The sequence below is a fragment of the Tinamus guttatus genome, unplaced genomic scaffold (genome assembly GCF_059628265.1).
Source record: "Tinamus guttatus ecotype Peru unplaced genomic scaffold, ASM5962826v1 Tinamus_guttatus_pri_ptg000043l, whole genome shotgun sequence".
In the NCBI taxonomy this organism is placed as follows: Eukaryota; Metazoa; Chordata; class Aves; order Tinamiformes; family Tinamidae; genus Tinamus; species Tinamus guttatus.
In genome coordinates this window covers 1102831-1120409 of record NW_028288577.1, presented here as the reverse complement: position 1 = coordinate 1120409, position 17579 = coordinate 1102831, and the positions used below count along the sequence as shown (strand labels likewise).

Here is a 17579-nt window from a genome sequence, read left to right as displayed (position 1 = left end):
AAAAGTCAGTTTTTTAAAAAAAGGATGTTTCAAGGGGCTTCTGTGGATGAAGTATGCTCTCAGAAAATTTCACTTTTATTCTTAAAAACCACTCATTTCCCCTTCCCTCCACTTCTCTGTTCCAGAGAGGCAGGAAGATTGTGTTAGATGTTATGTATAAGTATAGCCATTATTTTCTTTGTCACAAATCTAAAGTGAAAAAAAGACAACTCAGTGTCAGAAAAGCCACAAGGAGGATTTACAAAGCTAAATTTATCTCTGGTGTCTTTGCACTTTAGAAATGTCACGTGGGGACAAATTTGTCTTTGCAGCCAACTTCTTTGTGAACAGCATTCCCAGCATTGCCTATCAGATATGGGTTTGGCTGCAATGTTTGCAGTCAAAATACCTCTGCACGAGCTTGCATCAAGGAGGAATAACTTCTGCTTGACCTTTTGCCAGCTCTGCTGCGTACGATCATGCAGCAGGGAAACTGAAACTCCTGGGGAATGACTTGCAGCTCATATCCCCAGGCTTGGCTGCAGTACAAGCACTATCCCTGGAATGAGCTGCCCTTGGAAATCCACGTTTTCTCCACATCTCCATACTTTTCTGCATGGGAGGGACCCCTTACTTGTCCTTAATGGTGTGATAAAGTCATTGGGGAAAGCTCCCCACTCCATGCAAGCACTGGCCCGAATACGAAGAGCAAACACTGACGGGACAGCAAACAACAGAGGTATTTCTGACGGTGCTACAATCCGCTCTGTGTTTCAGGCACTCAAGGAACGTTTTCCTACGGGAACGGACGCAGACCCATCACACCACGAAGGCAACGCTTCTGCCTCCAGGTCGCTGTGAGAAGGAGGCGGTTGGATGCGTGCGGGGGGAAAACACCCTCCCTCGCAGGCGCTTGCTCTGCGTGAGGGGACAGCGGAGCCGCGTCGCCTCGACCGCCTCCCGCGGCCACCTCAGCGCCGCCCCGCCCCGAGCAACCGCCGCGGCGGGCGGAGCGGCCCCTGCCATTGGCTGGCGGCGGGCGGAGCGGCCCCTGCCATTGGCCAGCGGCGAGAGGGAGGCGGGGCCAGAGCCGCGTCGCCTCGCGCCGCGTCCGTTAGGAGGCGCCAAGGGCGAGGCGCGCGCGGGAGGCGGCGACGGCCGCGGCGCGTCACGTGCGGCGGGGCGGGCGCGGCGCGGCCCACGTGACCCGCCATGGAGGCGGTGGCGGCGGCGGCGGCGGGGCGGGCGAGCGGGCGCCTCCTCCCCCTCCTCCTCCCCCCGGCGGCCCCGCGCCCCGCCCGCGCCCTGCGCTCCGGAGCGGCGAGCGGCGCAGCCGGGGCTCCGCGGCGCCCAGCCGGCCGCCCGGCCGAGGCCATGGACTGAGCGGCACCATGGGCGCCAAGGAGTCGCGCATCGGCTTCCTCAGCTACGACGAGGCCCTGCGGAGGGGTGAGGGGGCGCGGCGGGGCCCGCGGGCGGGCGGGCGGGCGGCGGAGGAGGAAGGCGGGCCGCCCCCCCCACCCCCCGCCTTCCCTTAACCCCCTGCCGGTGCCGGCGCTGTCAGCGTGCGGCGGGGCGCGGCGGAGCCTGGCCTGCCCCTTCCCTTACCAATATTTATATAGATGTGTGTTTATTTTTAATATTTTGTTAATAACGGGGCCTGCCGCCGGGAGCCTCCCGTCGCAGCCGCCTCCCAGCCGAGCGGGCGCCTCGCAGGCCCCTGGGCGGGCAGCGGTGCCGGGGCGGGTGGGGGGTGTCCCCGCGCCGCGCTCCCCTCCGGGGGACGGAGGATCCCGGGGGTTACAGCACCCTTAACCCCCCTTCCCTCCATTTCCTCCGGGATCGGAGGGTTTGTTTTTATTTTCGGCGGGGGTCAAGACGTGCCGGAGCCTCGCAAGGCGCCGAGGTGGCAGCGAGCTGCGCCCTGTCACCTGCCCAAGTCCAAGGACAAAGAGGGACCGTAATTATTCGGTAGTAAATGCAGGAAGGGTAAAAAAAATATATCGGTCCATAATGATGAGCGCGGGGTGTGCGGCAGCCCCGACCCTTCACCTGTTTGGTGTTTACAGCCCTGCTGAAATTCAGCTCAGAGCGATACATGGCTGCCCGGGGCTGCCTTGGGGGTTTCTTATTTTCCTTCGGCTTCGATCTGTGTAGTGATGGATGGAGGGAAATGGGGAGGAAACGGTGAGCAGCGATTGAAGGGGAAATGGAAATAAACACGAGATGGTATGTTTATTAAATACTGCTTCGTGGGGTTCTTTTTTTCTTTCTTTTTTTTTTTCCTGATGGTAGAGCTGCTGTAGGGATGCAATGCCAAGTAGGAAATGGAGCAACATACTCCTCAGTGCTGTCAAAAAGCAGAAACAAATATGTGATTCAAAACTCCTTTTTTTTTTTTTTTTGTTTCAGATTTTCAACCCAGCCCTGAAACGTTTCACTTCCAGTGAAAGTATATGTAGTTTTTAGGAATATGGATGTATGTTTTTTAAGAGGAACTGAAGTCATAAATGTAGTCTAGCAGTGTTGTGAAGTTGAATATAACAGGAAGTGTTTGAAATATATTTTTTTAATGCATTCATTTGCTCAAGTTGTGTCTTCCAAAGTTTTTAAATAAGAAAACATAAATGTTTTAAACTTTAAAGTTAAGTTTTTACTCATGTATTGCTTTGAAATCCAGGAAGCTCACCTAGAAGTTTCATAATGAGAAGTTTACATAAAAACAGTTTTAGTAATTAATTACTTCACAGTATTTTGCATAGTGGTGTAATATTTTTCTTTGTAGTTATTCCATCTTTATGAGGCTTTTAATGGTGTTTTGCTGTAGGAGAACAGAAATGTTCTTTTAGACTCTTAATATAAATTCATGTTTTGCTAAATAACTATGTTGTTTATTTAGCTAGTGAATCATCGTATGTAGAGAACAAGCCAGTTGTCAAAACACTATTTGTTAGGGACATTCTCACTTGCACAAAACTGTTGGTGCTTGTGGCATTTCCGTGGACGTAAACAGCAAACAGTGGTAATGGCTAAATGTATAAATATCTCTTTGTGAAAAATCTAAATATATTTACATACAATTATATGCACCTCCTTAACATGGTGTCTTGGTTATTAAATTGTGAGAAAATTTTATATAGGGTAACGTTATGTAAATTCTTCAACTGTGAATTCTTCCTAGATAATCCATAGAGTTTAACTATATTTCCAAAAGGAAGAATTGCTCAGAATGCTCTGATGGTTTTTTGAGACATTGTTCACTTCAGCTGTAAAGCCTACAGGCCACTGTAAATTTTACGAAGTAAGGCAGATTTTTAAGTTGTGAGTGCAGTAGTTCTATTTATTTTTAATCTCATTTTGGGAGTAAGCAAGAGGAGTGAAGGTGAGGAGAGTTTTTGTGGTTAAAGGCTGACAATATGATAACTGTAGCTAAAATGTAACTTATGTTCAAGGAGGTAAAGACCTGGTGGTTGTCTAGTGGTGTTTTTTTTTCCTTCTTTTTTTTTTTTTCTTTTTCTTTGAAAACCCTCTGGAGCATGAGACAGGACTCTGATTTTTGTGCTCCTGGACACAAATGGCCAGAGCTGACCGTGCTGTGGATAAAGTGCCCGTGTGGATATGCATGGTGAAACTGTCCTGTATCTCCCAGCAGAGATTGCACAGAGTCCTGTTATTTTATCTTTTTTCTTTTTCCCCTTCTGCCTGTAAATCTGTGTCCATGCTGCTTGGGAGTCAAAGCGTGGGATACTTTTGAGACATCTCATGAATATGACGGAATTATGGTAATCTTTATTTTCAGTAGCCAGAGGCACCGCTCTGCGTGTTGCTGTGGAAGAGGTTGCAGGTTTGGGCCGTGCAGGGATCGCCGTGTGAGGCTCTCCTTGGCCCTGGGGAGCTTGCCCTGAGGTTCATAGTCCTTTCGAAGTCCCTGTGCACTTTGTTGTAGGTGAAGGGAAAATCAGAGCTTTGTTCCAAACAGGACCTAAAGTTATTTAATGAATTTAGGCTTGTGATGGTAAAATATACTAGTATGGCTTTTGGATTTTGGTGCCTTTTCCAGTGTACTGTTTTAGTACCTTTTTCTTTGTCAGGCTGATTGCTCACTCTCTTGAAAATTACCCAGTGTTAGGCCTTACCTCCTCAGCATGAGACATCTATCTAAAATCTTCCACTTACTGTGCCAGCAGCCTCAACACCTGATTCCTTGAAGGGCTGTCTTTGGGTCCAGGCAGCTTTGTAAAAGGAAGAGCGTTCTATTACAGTAATATCAAAAAAGGCAAAGGCAAATTGCTCCAGTGTGTGTACCGGGATGGAGGAAGCGGGTAGTGGTCAACAAGCAAACTGTCTGGCTAATAGGAGGTGTGTTTCACTGTGGTTTGACTTAGTGCACAGACATTTCCAAGTCAGAAAGAACAACTGTGTGCTGTCTCTGGAAAACATGCATACAAATACAGAGGTAGCGCTTACAGAAGGGTGAGTTTCACAGGGGTTGCCTCTGAACAGGTCATGAAGTAGTGCTTTTAGAAGTTTGTTTTCTCCAGTTTGTGCATCTCAAAGTTGGTATCCAGTCGAGGACATCACCACAGCCTTCAAAGCAACGAAAGCCTGCTCTAATCCACATAAATGTTACTTAAAGCACTTTCCTGTAATGGCTGATGTTTTCTGATGGACAGAGGATGAATCTTGCTAATGACCTTTTGTTTTTCAGTTTAATAAGGAAAAATGCTACATTGCGTTTATTTAAATCAAGGCCTATGCAGCTGGTGCTTATGTTTAAGGAGACTTGAATGATATAATGAAAATGCTGTTTTTTTTTCCTGTGTATTCATATGTTTGTTTTTTTGCTATCATAATGAGAAGAATCCACCACTGAGATAGTTTAGTTTATTCAGGGAGACTTGTTACGTTAACCACTATCTGGGTCTGGTGTGTGATTAAAGCAGGTATGAACGCATAGTTTCAAGCTTCCTGTTTATAAATCTGTAGAGCTGCAAGGAGTCACTCAAAATCAGAGAGTAGTAATTATTTCACAACTTTAGCATTCAGTTCTGATGCTCATTTTGGGAGAATGCCTCAGTAGTCATAGTTCAATGTGTAATGGCCAAGTGGCTTGAGAAATTTTGCTTGAACTGTCACAAACTGATATAGGAGATTATTGCTAGAAATGGGGTTATTTACCTGTAGCTCTTTTACAAAGTCACACTGACTACTTTCTCTCCTTTTACTTAAGGTTGCAATTTAAGGAAAAAAAAAAACGTTACTAGATAGTGGTTTTCAATCTCTTGTTATTTGTAATTGCTTAAGTTATTTACTGTTGGAATTGAGGAACATTTGTATTCTCAACTTAGATCAGCTGATAGCAAGTTTCCTTTTCTGATATGCATTTTGTGGACCTTAGAAATTTTTTTATGAAATATTGATTGAAAGCTTCTAAATTAGAGGCAGAAAGCATTGCCTTTTGCTCAGCTTTCTGAGGGAGTTGTATCAAGCAAGACAGTAACTTGGTGACTGAGTTTGTGGATATGGGATTAACATGTAATGAAACAAGCAGGATAGAGCAGCAAGGGATTCACGGTAAAGTGGTAGGAAAACTACCAAGCAAGGGTAGATATCATTTCAGGTGTGAAAGCTGGAAAGTTAAGGGTAAGTTGAATAAATCTTCATTTTGAATGTTAAATACCTAGGTGTAAGCTAAAAGGACACTATCAGACAGTTGTATTCATGAAATATTTTCTTATATTGATGTTATAGAGTAAAATTGATTACTTGGAATGCTTTTTCATGTTATGGAATATCTGCCTTTTTTATTTCATGGCTTATATAACTCTTGTTTGTTCTGCTTTATTTTTTTAATAGGCAAAATCAAGTTAGGCATGGTTGTTTATTCCTGACGAGTTTCACTGTCTAGTTTTTGCTCTCTTAACAGTAGTGTGTGTGCATATATACAGTGCATGCAATAGGCATATATATATATATGTATAAAATATACATTTCCAGGCAAGTTGTGAATTTGCCATCCTAATTTTCATGATCCAACTGGGCAAAGTAGTAGCAATCTGGAGTGAGTTCAGGGCATTCAGCAGCCTTAAGCACAAGGCTGAGATAGGTGACCTCCTGAGAACCTTTCCGACCTGAGGGATGCTGTGAAATGTTCCTGTTCAGCTTGAATTTTGTAAAGCCTCGTGTTCGGGAAATACAACTTCAGGGGACTGTATCTACCTGAACGTGTCCTAAAGAGAAAATAAAATAGGCAGAACTTGAGATGCTTTTCAAAATGATATGTAGCATCAGTAATGAAATTTAAAAGAAAAAATAAAAACAGGGCTGAGTAAGTCCTGTATTGGGCTGTCTGGCCTCTGACGCTGTGGGAGGAATCAGTAAAACAACCTTCTTCCCAGTCTCCTGCTCAAAGGGAAGCCAGCCTACTGTCTCATTTCATAAAATAACTGAGGCATTCAGTTCTTTAGTACTCAAGAAGATGAGATGGTGTTCACAAAATGCACTTGCAAAGGCTTGACAAGCTTTGTAAGAATAAAAAAGAACATAGCATTAACAAGTTATGTGATTAGGTGAGACATGATATGTCTAATTCTGTTCCTTAGGAGTATTGGACAACTGTTGCTTTGTGATAGGATTGATTTTTTTTTTTATGCATATTAAAAAAATCAGGTATTTCTAATGTTTGCCACTTATAAATAACAGGATATTCTGAGAATTAAGTATATATTTTTGGCTAGTGAGTGAATTGAAATTTATCCTAAATAATTGGGTATATGAGGAGCTTTGAATTAGCTGTCCTTTAGGTCTCACGAGTTTCATGTCCTTATGGTTTTATGGTACGGGTATGACTTATCTGCTGATTACATTTAAAATAATCCTGCTGTCTGGTTCAAGAAGTTCTCAACACAGTGAGCTTGTAGAAAAGAAATTGAGGAGACCTAGAACAGAAGTGTTGTACTTCCAAATACCTTGATTGTACACTAAGTTATTTCAGGGACTGTCGAAAGCCAGAGCTCTTCAGTTAGTTTTCCTCAGGGCCTCCTGGGTTATTTAGCAGTAACCTGTTAATTCTGGCAGGATTTCCCAGCAGGGAGCTGTGCATCCTGGTGGCCTGGGTGGATGCTGTGCCCCTCTCCCAGAGCTGGCAGCTCTGTCTGGTGGCTCCGAGTGCCCTGGGAAGGGTTTGACGTCTTCACTTGGGACCTTGTGGAGTCGGGTGCTTCCTCATTGCCTTCCTGAGGAACAGAAGCACCGGCAGCTTTGCTGCACATCCGTGACCAATACTTCTGTGCTTTAATTATGTAGTGAGTGATGTGCTAGGCAGCTTGCAGAATTATTCGGAATAAGATGCAGGGTTCAATGGGGACCACTGTGTAGAGTGAACTTGCATCTCTCTGCAGGGGAGCTCCAGCTGGGTCCTGCAAGGAATGAAGCAGTGCAATGGAAAGTGTGTTGAAGGCATACACAGCCCTTCCAACTTTGACCTACATGTTTTTGATATGGTGGCATTACACAGTCTAGTCTTTGATATTTTTATAGTAAAAACTATAGATCTTTCTAGGTTATGTTCCTATATAAGCCAGAAATCTTGGGAGTTTAAAAAAGCCTTTTATTTTTCTAAGTATTTTAAAACAAGTTGCTGCTTAATTTGTTATGTTGCTCAAAGCATTTGCTTTTTCTTTAAGGTATAGTTAGTCTAAACGGCTATGAATATCCATGTGATATTTGCAGTATTGAAAAACTACAAAAAGCATGTTTAACATTTAATTTTCATATGAAAAGGTCATTTACATAATGAGACAATGAAGCCTTTGGGCAAAAATGAATGTAGAAGAAAAATCCATTAATGTAGATTCTACCGAAGAGTTTGAAAGGGTCTGATTCACAAAACTTTGAATACTACATTATTACTAGCACTTACTGGAATAAAAATACTCTGCTTGCCTAAAGAGTGGCAAAATCCTAATGCACATTCTCTTGTGATTTCTTCAGGGACATCTTGCTTTTGTTAGTGATGACTGTTTCTGTATTTTGGGTTTTTTTTCAGCTTAGCTGTATAATAATACTTAGCATTTCTACCTAACGAACCTTAACACCTTTGAGAAGTGTTTCCTGCTAGCCAGTGTTTGCAAGTGAGAAGGATTAACATAGTCCTCATAGGTAGGGATGAGTTTGGAAGGAGGGCTGCTGTAAATAGCAGTTTTGTTAAACTGATGCAAGAAAATCTTCTGGGTACCTGATTCTTAATTAGGTTGTGAGCTTGGTCTCGGATCTTGATCTGGAACAGAATGGGTCTGCACGTAGGATTTTATAGTGATTTAACCAAATCTGTTATGCAAGTTATAATCAATCAGAGCGTTCTTTTATGTAGTCACTCTTCACAGTTAGAATAAAAGCAGACAATCCATTATTTTAGTGTAATCCTCACTCGTAATTAGTGTTGATAATGTGGCTGAGTTCTAGGAGATAGGGAGGTATATGAATTTGATAAATTGTGTAATAGTTTAACAAAAAATACATGCTAACATTTGCAACAGGGCCTTTATTTGATTTTAGGCTAAATAGAATATGCCTGAGAAAGGCCTGGATGAATTACAACCAAGGCAGTTTGTAGTCACCTGGATTTATTGCCATTGTATGCATTACTTAATAGAAAAATGGCAAGAACACCCAACCTGTTACCTCCGCTGAATCATTACCTTTGCTGGAACCATTAGGTGTCACGGGGAAGGTGACTTGGCATGTCAAATGACATACGGTGATCTCCAGGGATGTCAAATCCTCCTTTCCCTTCCCCCTTTATCCTTTCAGAGCACATAACAAACCTTTACTGTGAGGAGGAAATGTGCTGATGAGGCTAATAACTCATCGTGCCTATCCTGTAAGATATTTGTGGCAAATAGTTGCTTTTCTGGAACGGTATTCGTAAGCCATAGGGGTTACTGCATTTACTATGCGTTAAAATAGTGTCCTGCAAACCACTGGGGCTTGCTGGTAGTGAAGTCTGTGCATGGAAGAGGAAGCAAACAGGGCAGCTGCTCGCTTGTGATGAGAGCTTTAGGCAAAGTGAGGAGGCAGAAACATCATCTGGCCTTTAATTGGCCAAATCATTTGCCCGAGTACTTTAATTTTGAATATATAGTATGATTTGAAACAATTTGCGATACCTCCTGTAACCTAGGAAGCGATTTGACTTCTGGTCAGGTTCTCTGCAATTCCATGTGATGAACAGGAGTGAAGGGCAGAACAGACCTGAGCTGGAGTGAGGCTCCCAAATCAGACATCACGTTGCTGTGCCAGATTTCTAGCCATCAACTACAGAGGGAAAATGAAACTGCATTTGCCAGTGTCTTATGTAACTCTTGTTTTGATGATTTTTTTTTAATGTTCAAATGCTTTGAAGATGTTTCATTTAGTCTTGTAGGTAATAGCTGACTTGAAGCTGTGCAAAGGTGAAAAGAAGGTTCAAGATAGTTGAACCTTCAGACAAAGGCAAAGATAGTTTGTCTCCAGAGTGAATTCTAATATATACAACTCTTTTTCTGCTCTGTGGGTTTTTTTTCTTTTTTTTCTTTTTTTTTCCGCCTAAGGAAACTCAAGCTGTCATGCAACATCAGATTTTAAGCCGTAGAAAGGGGGAAAAAAACAGAAACCCAAACTTTATTCTGTGCTTACGAGTCCTAGAGAGAAATCATTTAAGAGCAAGACTTGATACTTCAGGAATAATGTAACATTTGTATAGAGGCTGAATCTGACCCTGACTGAACCTAGAAGCTGTGAGAAAAAATAATGTCAGGGCAAAGAAAGAGGTAATTACATCATTAGAAAAAAAAAAAAAACAAAAAACCCTTGTCCTTTAAAGGAAACGCCAGTTACATCTTTCAAATTCTTTTTTGCCTGAGCTGTCTTGTATCCACATTGCATAATCTTTTTGTTAGTTGATATATTTTCAATTGTGCTCCCCATTCAATTCTACATTAATATTAAGTATTCAGTACTCTACATGCATCTTTACATTTATTTGTATTTTGAATTAATATTTTCCAATTTTAATTTCTAGTTCAGATTGAAATATTCAGATTTGGACTCACAGCAGGCTGCTTTGGCAGGAAGTCATGATCTGAAATACACTTGATAGTCATGTGCTGCTGTCATGATGGGATTCTGCAAATAATCATAGGGTTAATTTCATTGGAATTTAAAAAAATGTTTTAAATGATATTTATTATAACATTGAATCTGAAAATTGTGCTTTTAGAATTCTGGAACCATGAATGAAAAAAAAAACTTGGAAAAAAGTCAGAATTCTAAACAAAACAGGAAGTGCCAGATTTGGTGAGTCTGTGGACAAAGAGAAAATGAATGTGAAAGTGTTGGGATAATAATTATGAGATCTTCAGTTTTGCAGAAAAAGTTTATTCTATAAATAAACTTTAATATGGCACCATGAGTCTATTCTGGGCTGGAGAAGTACTTCCTTTTAATGCGGATTTCTAGTAGTTGAGTGGTGTCCGGAACAAAATCTTATTCAGTGTGGGAAATTTCAAGGGGAGGAAAAAAACCAAAAAGCAAAGCAGAATATAGAAATATTTGATAAATATATCTTTATATAACATGTTCAGGATTTATTATGTGTATGTACTGTGATGTCCTCGGGGATATCTTGTGGATCTCTTCAATGTAAATTCAATGAACAGAATATCAGCTTGTTCCAAATATAAGACAAGAGTTCCTGCTAGAGGTCTGGAGAGCCATTTGTCAGTAAGATTTAACAATTTGGAGATTATAAATAGATGTCAAAGTTAATCCTTTTGTAAGGCGAAGGAAAAGGTTCACACTTCTCTGAGAAGTGCCATGTCTGAAGGCTTGAACTAAGAGGGAATTGCATGGTTAATACATCCAGGCAAAATGAAAAGCTTGATTAAAAATCAACCTACCAATTCCTGGTAATATAGAAAATAGATCATCATACTGGCTGTATAAGTAGGATTCTGGTCTAGGTAGTGTCTTAACACATTTGACATTAATGGACCATCAAACAGGTGCAAGACTCACTTTTCTCAAGCAAAAACCTAGTTTGTCAGAGAACTCGAGCCCATCTTTTATCATAGATTTATCAGATCCATAGGACGTGGCTACACTTACTAAAACTGATGGTTTCCAATTATTAGTCTACAAGGCTGTAGAAAGCAAGGCCTTCATGATAGTAATAAAATGAAAGGAGCTTTTCTGAATCGTGACAGGAACTGTTCTTTTTTCTGACAATGGACAACTTCAGTCTATTTGCAAGCAAAACTGGCAAAGTACCAGCACAGAACAACAGAGTTTTTGGTTGTAATCTAAGCCAGGCTAAATATCCATTTGAAATAGTGAAAAGTTGGAGAAAAATCATCCTAGAACTACTTGGGCACAAATTCTGTAAAATATGAAGAAGCAGCAGAAGAATATAGCAGTAGAAATGAGAAGAAAAATAAGAGGAATGAAGATGTCCAAAACTGAGCAAGGAGCAAAGCCAAAGACTTGGCTCGCGTGAGGGTGTGTGTCCAAAACATGGGTTGCTGGCTCTGCAGGCCTCCCTAGGCTTCCGTGCAGGGCTGGCCTGGTAAGCAAATAAATGTAGGCTCATTTAATGATTTAATGCAGGTGTAAAATAACAGCCAGTAAACTTTGACTCCTCAGATGGTGGGAGGATTGTTTGACTGTTGGGGCTATTATGGAGCAATTCCCATGCACACTGTTATTATGGGGAAGGTTGTCACAGAACCTGTACTGATTAGCTTTGCTTGAAGCAAACGTAATCCAAATAGCAATGTGACAGTGTGTGCCCTGATGGAGGCACTTTACAGATGGATAAAACAGGCTAATAATACTTAATAACATTCTTCATGAGGATGGGAGCTGGGAGCAGTAAGCTCTTTGAAGATTAAAACTGTCACATAAATGCTAAGTATTCATGTTACAGAAAATTGGCAAATCCTATTGTAATAACTAAATCTTCTTCCACTCTTCTCACACAAGATATTAAACCGTTGATATATGTTATGGTTAGGGCTAATAGAACCAAGAAGAGCTTTACCCTCGGGAATAGCCACTACTTCCAAAAGAAAAACAAAGAATAGGCAGGAGGAAGAAAAACAGAAAAAATACTGACTTCAATAATTTGAACTTTTTCTTTCAAAAAATACCAGGACTGCGTTGCTGTTATGCGTAAATTCCTGTTGCACACTGGTAAATGTCATGTTAAGGCTGTTAAGGCTTTAGTGAGATGCACTATGCAGTTTGAATGGTGCCCTTTTTGATATTCCGGGCATGAGAGATTGCTTAGAAGAGGATTAACTATTTTGGTTTTGGAGGTGGTGGTGGGGAGTGTGTGTGTGTGTGTGTCCGTCTGCACAAAAAACTACCAGGCAGGTTGGGGCGCAGGGGGCGTTTTTTGTTTATTTGTTTTTTGAAGTTTGTTTTTCCTATTTGGAATTATTCCTAACCATGCTTAACGTTTACTTGCACCTCTTTGAAGCTTTTCATTAATGGATTTGGATCTTGACAACTTCGTAACCCCAGCAATTGAGTCACAATAAAGACTAATAAAAAAAAAAGTAATAAAAATTTTGTGTGTAACTAGAATGAAGAATCCTGGGGGAATAGTGAGCAAGTGACTACAGGGAAGATAATTATCTGGTGAGAGAATTATATGCCCTTGAGTTTGGTATTGAACCTGTAAGATTGTCACTTAAAAATCAAAATATTCAAATTATTAAAACCAAAGCTTGAAGTTAGGAACCGCCTGAGGTAAGTGAATTGTGTTTGCTTTCTGAAGCATGATCAAGATGTCTGTTTATATTAAAATTCAGTTTTGACTATCTTCAGTAAAGAATGAATGCCATGTAATGCTGATGGTTGCAAATTACTGCTTGCCTGCATATTTGTTTATTTTTTTAAAGGCATTGACACAGCAGGCCATTTTTTATCTACTAGTGACATTAGGAATTTAGATTATTTTGCCTTTTTGTATAGTATTGTAGATATTTTGAAGTTTACAATTATGGGGAGAAAGTACCAGCCCCACCGGATGTATTTTCAGGTACTTTAGTCAGATTGTCTCAAAGTTTCTTGACCTCTCACCTTAATGGAACTTTTTATCCTCTGCTTTTTCCTTATGCTTATGTAGTATGCAATTTTCTGTTTTTTTTTCCCACCACTGCTGATATGCTAGATTTTTTTTTCTTTTTTTAATAGTCACCTGTAAACAGGAATAAATATTTAATCTGACAGCATGAAAAAAAATGAAGTGTTGGAGGTTTAAATATATAAAGATTTTATGAGCCTTTTGGTGCTATGGGATGAGGAGGAGAACAGTAACTTCAGCTGTGCTGTGCCTTCCTTTTTTGAATAGTATGTAAGATATAATGTCTCATACACGGGTATCTAACATTAGGCTGCTCCATAAAAGCAGTTTATACTTTCAGAGAGAGTTTCCCTGCACTTCCCATTCCCATCATTTCTCCTCCAAAATTCAGGCCAATTCTACATAGCTGGCTGAATATGTATATTTAAAAGCCTGCAGTGGGATATTTGGGCTCCAATAGTTTGAGCTATAGTTTTATCCTAAAAGGGAGACTCCAGGATGGTTGGGGATAACTCCATGGTGTGCAAGTGGAAGAGCGGAATGGGAATGGGGCAATAGCACAGCAGCCCTGGGGAGGTAGCTGGACTGTTGTTAGTTTAAAAAAAAAAAAAAAAAAAGGGCCGAGGGAAAAAGTAGAATTGTAATTCTGTATAAATAGCATTACGTTTAAGTAACACCATTAGACAATGAATATTCTCAGCAGTTGCATGAACCAGAGGTTTATTACGGTTACCGCAGGTTAGGGTGACATTTTTAGCTGAGGTTGCACGGTTTCATTTAAACTTCATTAAACAAACTGGAGCTCAAATATTCCCTGGTGAGTGTGATGCTGCTCTAATCTTTTGTTAAGCTGCCTTTCACAATTTGGGAAACCATCCAGCAAAAGTAGCATTAAGAAGGTTTCTGTTAGTAAAGTTGCCTAGATAGAATGACAGTCTGTGACTTTTCCTTTTGTGGAAAACACCATTTGTTTCAATAATGTTATTTGGACGGAGGTTTTCTTTTAATAAAGTACTACTTTTGTATGAAGCTATCTGAATCAATACAATTTTAAGAAACAGAATACAGTATTTAACTGTTGAAGCTTTATTGTTTTGAATTAGAACATCAAGCATGCAGAAGCCAACTTCGTCCTGGGTAGTGTCAGCAGTTTGTGTGCAGCTACCTTGCTTTCCCTGCAGTAACACTGAGGCTGCACCGTGTATTTTTGGTACAAACAGTATGGAGAAAGGTTCTGCTGTGTTGACTGTCACCAGCTTATTTTGGAAAGTCTTACGTGGTGGGGTTTTTCTGCTGTCGGGTTATGAATGCAGCAACAGTATATCCGAAAGAGCAGTGTCTGTGTGTACGTGTGATGGAAGCGGCTTGCAAGCAGTCTTTTCTTGTGTATTTGTAGATAACTGTCTTTTAAAAGTATTTAGTTGGACTGTGCCCTTGGAAATTGGGAATGTACCTCATGAAGGAGCTTTGGTGGGTGAAATGAGGTTGTTACTTTGAATCTAACCCTTAGGCAGACGTATAGTTATCTTAATTATTTGATGCTTGCTACCACTCAAACACCTATTTATGTGTTTATTATAGTTTTTAACAGATGCTTTTTTAGTGAATTTGTAAAGCTGATTGACTGGGCAAATGTTGGTTAATGACAGAGCAAATGTTTAATGAGCCACCTAAGCCTTTGGTTGAAAAAGGGAGAAAATAGTCTTAAAATCATTTCTCTGCCCTTTTTCTTTGGTTTATTTCCTGCTCCCTCCCTCTTAAAAAAAAAAAAAAAAGAGAGAGATAGAAATACTTATATCACTGGTGATATCTTTAAGTGTGACTAAGGATTGCTGTCTGGAAGCTGATGGCCAGGGTTGACATTTGCCTGTTAATGGTGTAAAGCTTGCAGCGAGTAACATCTTCGATCTTATTTGGGCCATTTATTCAACATAAGGGTTTGTGGAATTGAGGCAGAAAAGGTAGCTTGTGGATATGTGTTTCAGTTTGCTGTTATTATATAAGTAAATTGTTTCTGGACATACTGCTTTCATAAGTTAAAATTTAGTTTTATTTCTTCTCTGCAGACCATTTTGTTCTGCCAGTATGCCAAATAATTGGCACTTTGGTGTTGGACTTCTGCTTTCAAATGTTTTATTTGTCTTCTGGACTTAGCAAACACTGATAACATCTTTGTTTTCCACTCTGCTTGTTTCAATAGTACTTGCATGTGCCTGGATCTCAGTGTATAAGGAACTTATTTTTATAGCCCTTTGCAGATGATTTCAAATGGCCTACATTATTCATTTTAACGCGCCTGTAGGAAGGGATGGAAATAATTATCTTGCTTGCAATTCTGTGACCTGTTTTGCGGTTTCTGCGTGAAAACAGCAATATTAAATGATCTCTAGTACTAATAACTTGCTTTTGAAATTAATCATAGACTAGCAATATCAACTTACCATCTTTCATTAGGTGATGCAGTGGCAGTTCTTTCGTAGGCTTTAGTAGTGTTGGTTGAGCAGTCCTCCTCTTCCCTGCAACCCCATCCTTCAGGAGGACTCCACTATGGTCTTTATTATAAACTAAAGAGCGTTAAATAGAAAATTGATTGTGGGAAATAGAGAGGATTTAGTCCTCGTTGGGAAGGACCTTAACAGCTCGAGCAGGGTAAGTCTGAGGCATTGAGAGTGGTGCGAAAGTGGAGCCCCAAATATGGAACAATCTCCTTTTCAGGTGGGAGAACAAACATACCGAGCTGTGCTAGGTGCATTTAGATGCTTGAAAATCACACTGAAAATCAATTTAGTTGAGTTTAAATGAGCTGTAGGCATTCCTGATGAAGTGCTGTACTGAAGTGTAGTACCTCAGATGCTCTTGGTTGCTTAAGTATGCAGCTCAGCAAGAGAGATACAGTGATACAGTGAGACCTGCTTGCTTAAAGGCGTTCTGTGTCTTGCAAACTGCAAAATAACAAATCTACCAAGGTTAAATTAATTCACTGTTTTTCATTACACCAAAGTTTAGCCATAAGCAGTTCTGTCACTGGAGAGGTAGTTGCATTTCAGCAACCCCTAGAAGCATGTAATGTATTGAGCACTTAAGGATGTAATGTAAGGTGGTATATAAAAGACTTCTCCAAGTACTAATATGGGCTACAGTTTAAGTTGCCAAATTAGAAATTGCTTTCATTTCTGCTAATACTGCTAAATCTCATAAAAGAATGATCAATACTTTTCATGAATGTGAAAGTACTCGGCTGCCTAAAATCACCAATTCTAGCACATTGCGTATAACCAGCTCAACTTTATGGGATAAATAAAATTTTCCATTAGAAGGGTAACTGGCAGTTATACATGGCTGTGGGGTGTTGTATTTTTAAACTAATCTGAGCAAGAAAATAGAGTTGTAGAGTTGCTTTTTTGCTGAATGACCACAAAACAGTTTGGATTAATTGGTGTGAAGTTCAAGTAAGCATTAGTAGAGCAGGAATAAAAACCAGAATCCCGAGTGTCTTTTTATTGAAAGTGTGTGTGTGTGTGTGTGTGTATATATATAATAAAAACACAATCATAGTTTTAAAACGTTTTCATCAAAGAGCTGTTCTTAGATTTTGCCTAGGACTTAGGTTGTGTGCTTTATTTGCCAAAATACTGAGGTCAGTAGTTTCCCTCTCTTTGTCCCCTTGGAAATCTCAGGGTTTCCTTCATTAAGCAGTAGGTGGTAGTTTCTTTCCTTTTGGACCGCTGGGTGCTGCGGCCGCGGTGGGCGCGAGAGGTGCGAGGAGGCATCAGGTGCGGCCCCCTCGGCCCATGAAGCTGCTTCTGTTCCTCCCTTCCAGACCTTGCTGAGACAGGCTGAGGCTTGAGGGTCACTTTGCAGAATCTTTATTTTAATTCCCATTTTCTTAATTCAGAAGAGCTTGGAGGTGGGTGGGTGGAGAATGTCACTGAAAACTGTAAATATGTCTGAAAGTCTGTTTCCAATTAACTAAGAAAATTCTCAGAAGGGAAGTAATTGATGTGCTTAACAAAGTGTCCTAGCATTTATTAAAGCAGCACACTTACAGGCATAAAGGAAAGAGTCTGCACAGACATTAGTATGAAATTATGGCATTTAAATACAATATATGCCAGGTAGCTGTGTTCTAGCAACATTTTCCTCTCATATAATTGAACATAGTGTATTTTATCAAAACAAGATATTTGATGTTAATAGCCTGGCTACATCTTTTGCCAAATCTGTACTTCTTGACAGTACCCATGCAATACCAGTCACACTTCAGATTTGTTTCTTGAATCCATAAAATCTTTTTTCTATAGTAATAGTTGGGAAAGAAAAAACCTACACTCCAAATCTGATTTTTGTGGAGTCGTAAAGCTAAGTCACTAGTCTGTGCAAACACTGTCTAGGATTAGAATTAAACATGTTTCGACATGATTGACTTTTTAGGAACCGCTTTCCCTGATGAATGAATGAATTGAAATGTAAAAGT

The 17579-nt window shown here is 40.5% G+C and overlaps 1 protein-coding gene across 4 annotated transcripts in view; it reads left to right on the top strand.

The window, feature by feature from the left end:
• The first annotated feature begins 1298 nt into the window (after positions 1-1298).
• The window catches only part of USP32 (ubiquitin specific peptidase 32), a 58145-nt gene continuing 41864 nt past the window's right edge, over positions 1299-17579 (top strand). For all 4 annotated transcript variants that reach the window (XM_088535975.1, XM_088535968.1, XM_088535961.1 and 1 more), the window contains exon 1: positions 1299-1428. In XM_088535975.1, the coding sequence (XP_088392101.1) occupies positions 1371-1428 (58 nt within the window). In that variant the 5' untranslated portion in view covers positions 1299-1370. The remainder of the gene's footprint in view (positions 1429-17579) is intronic.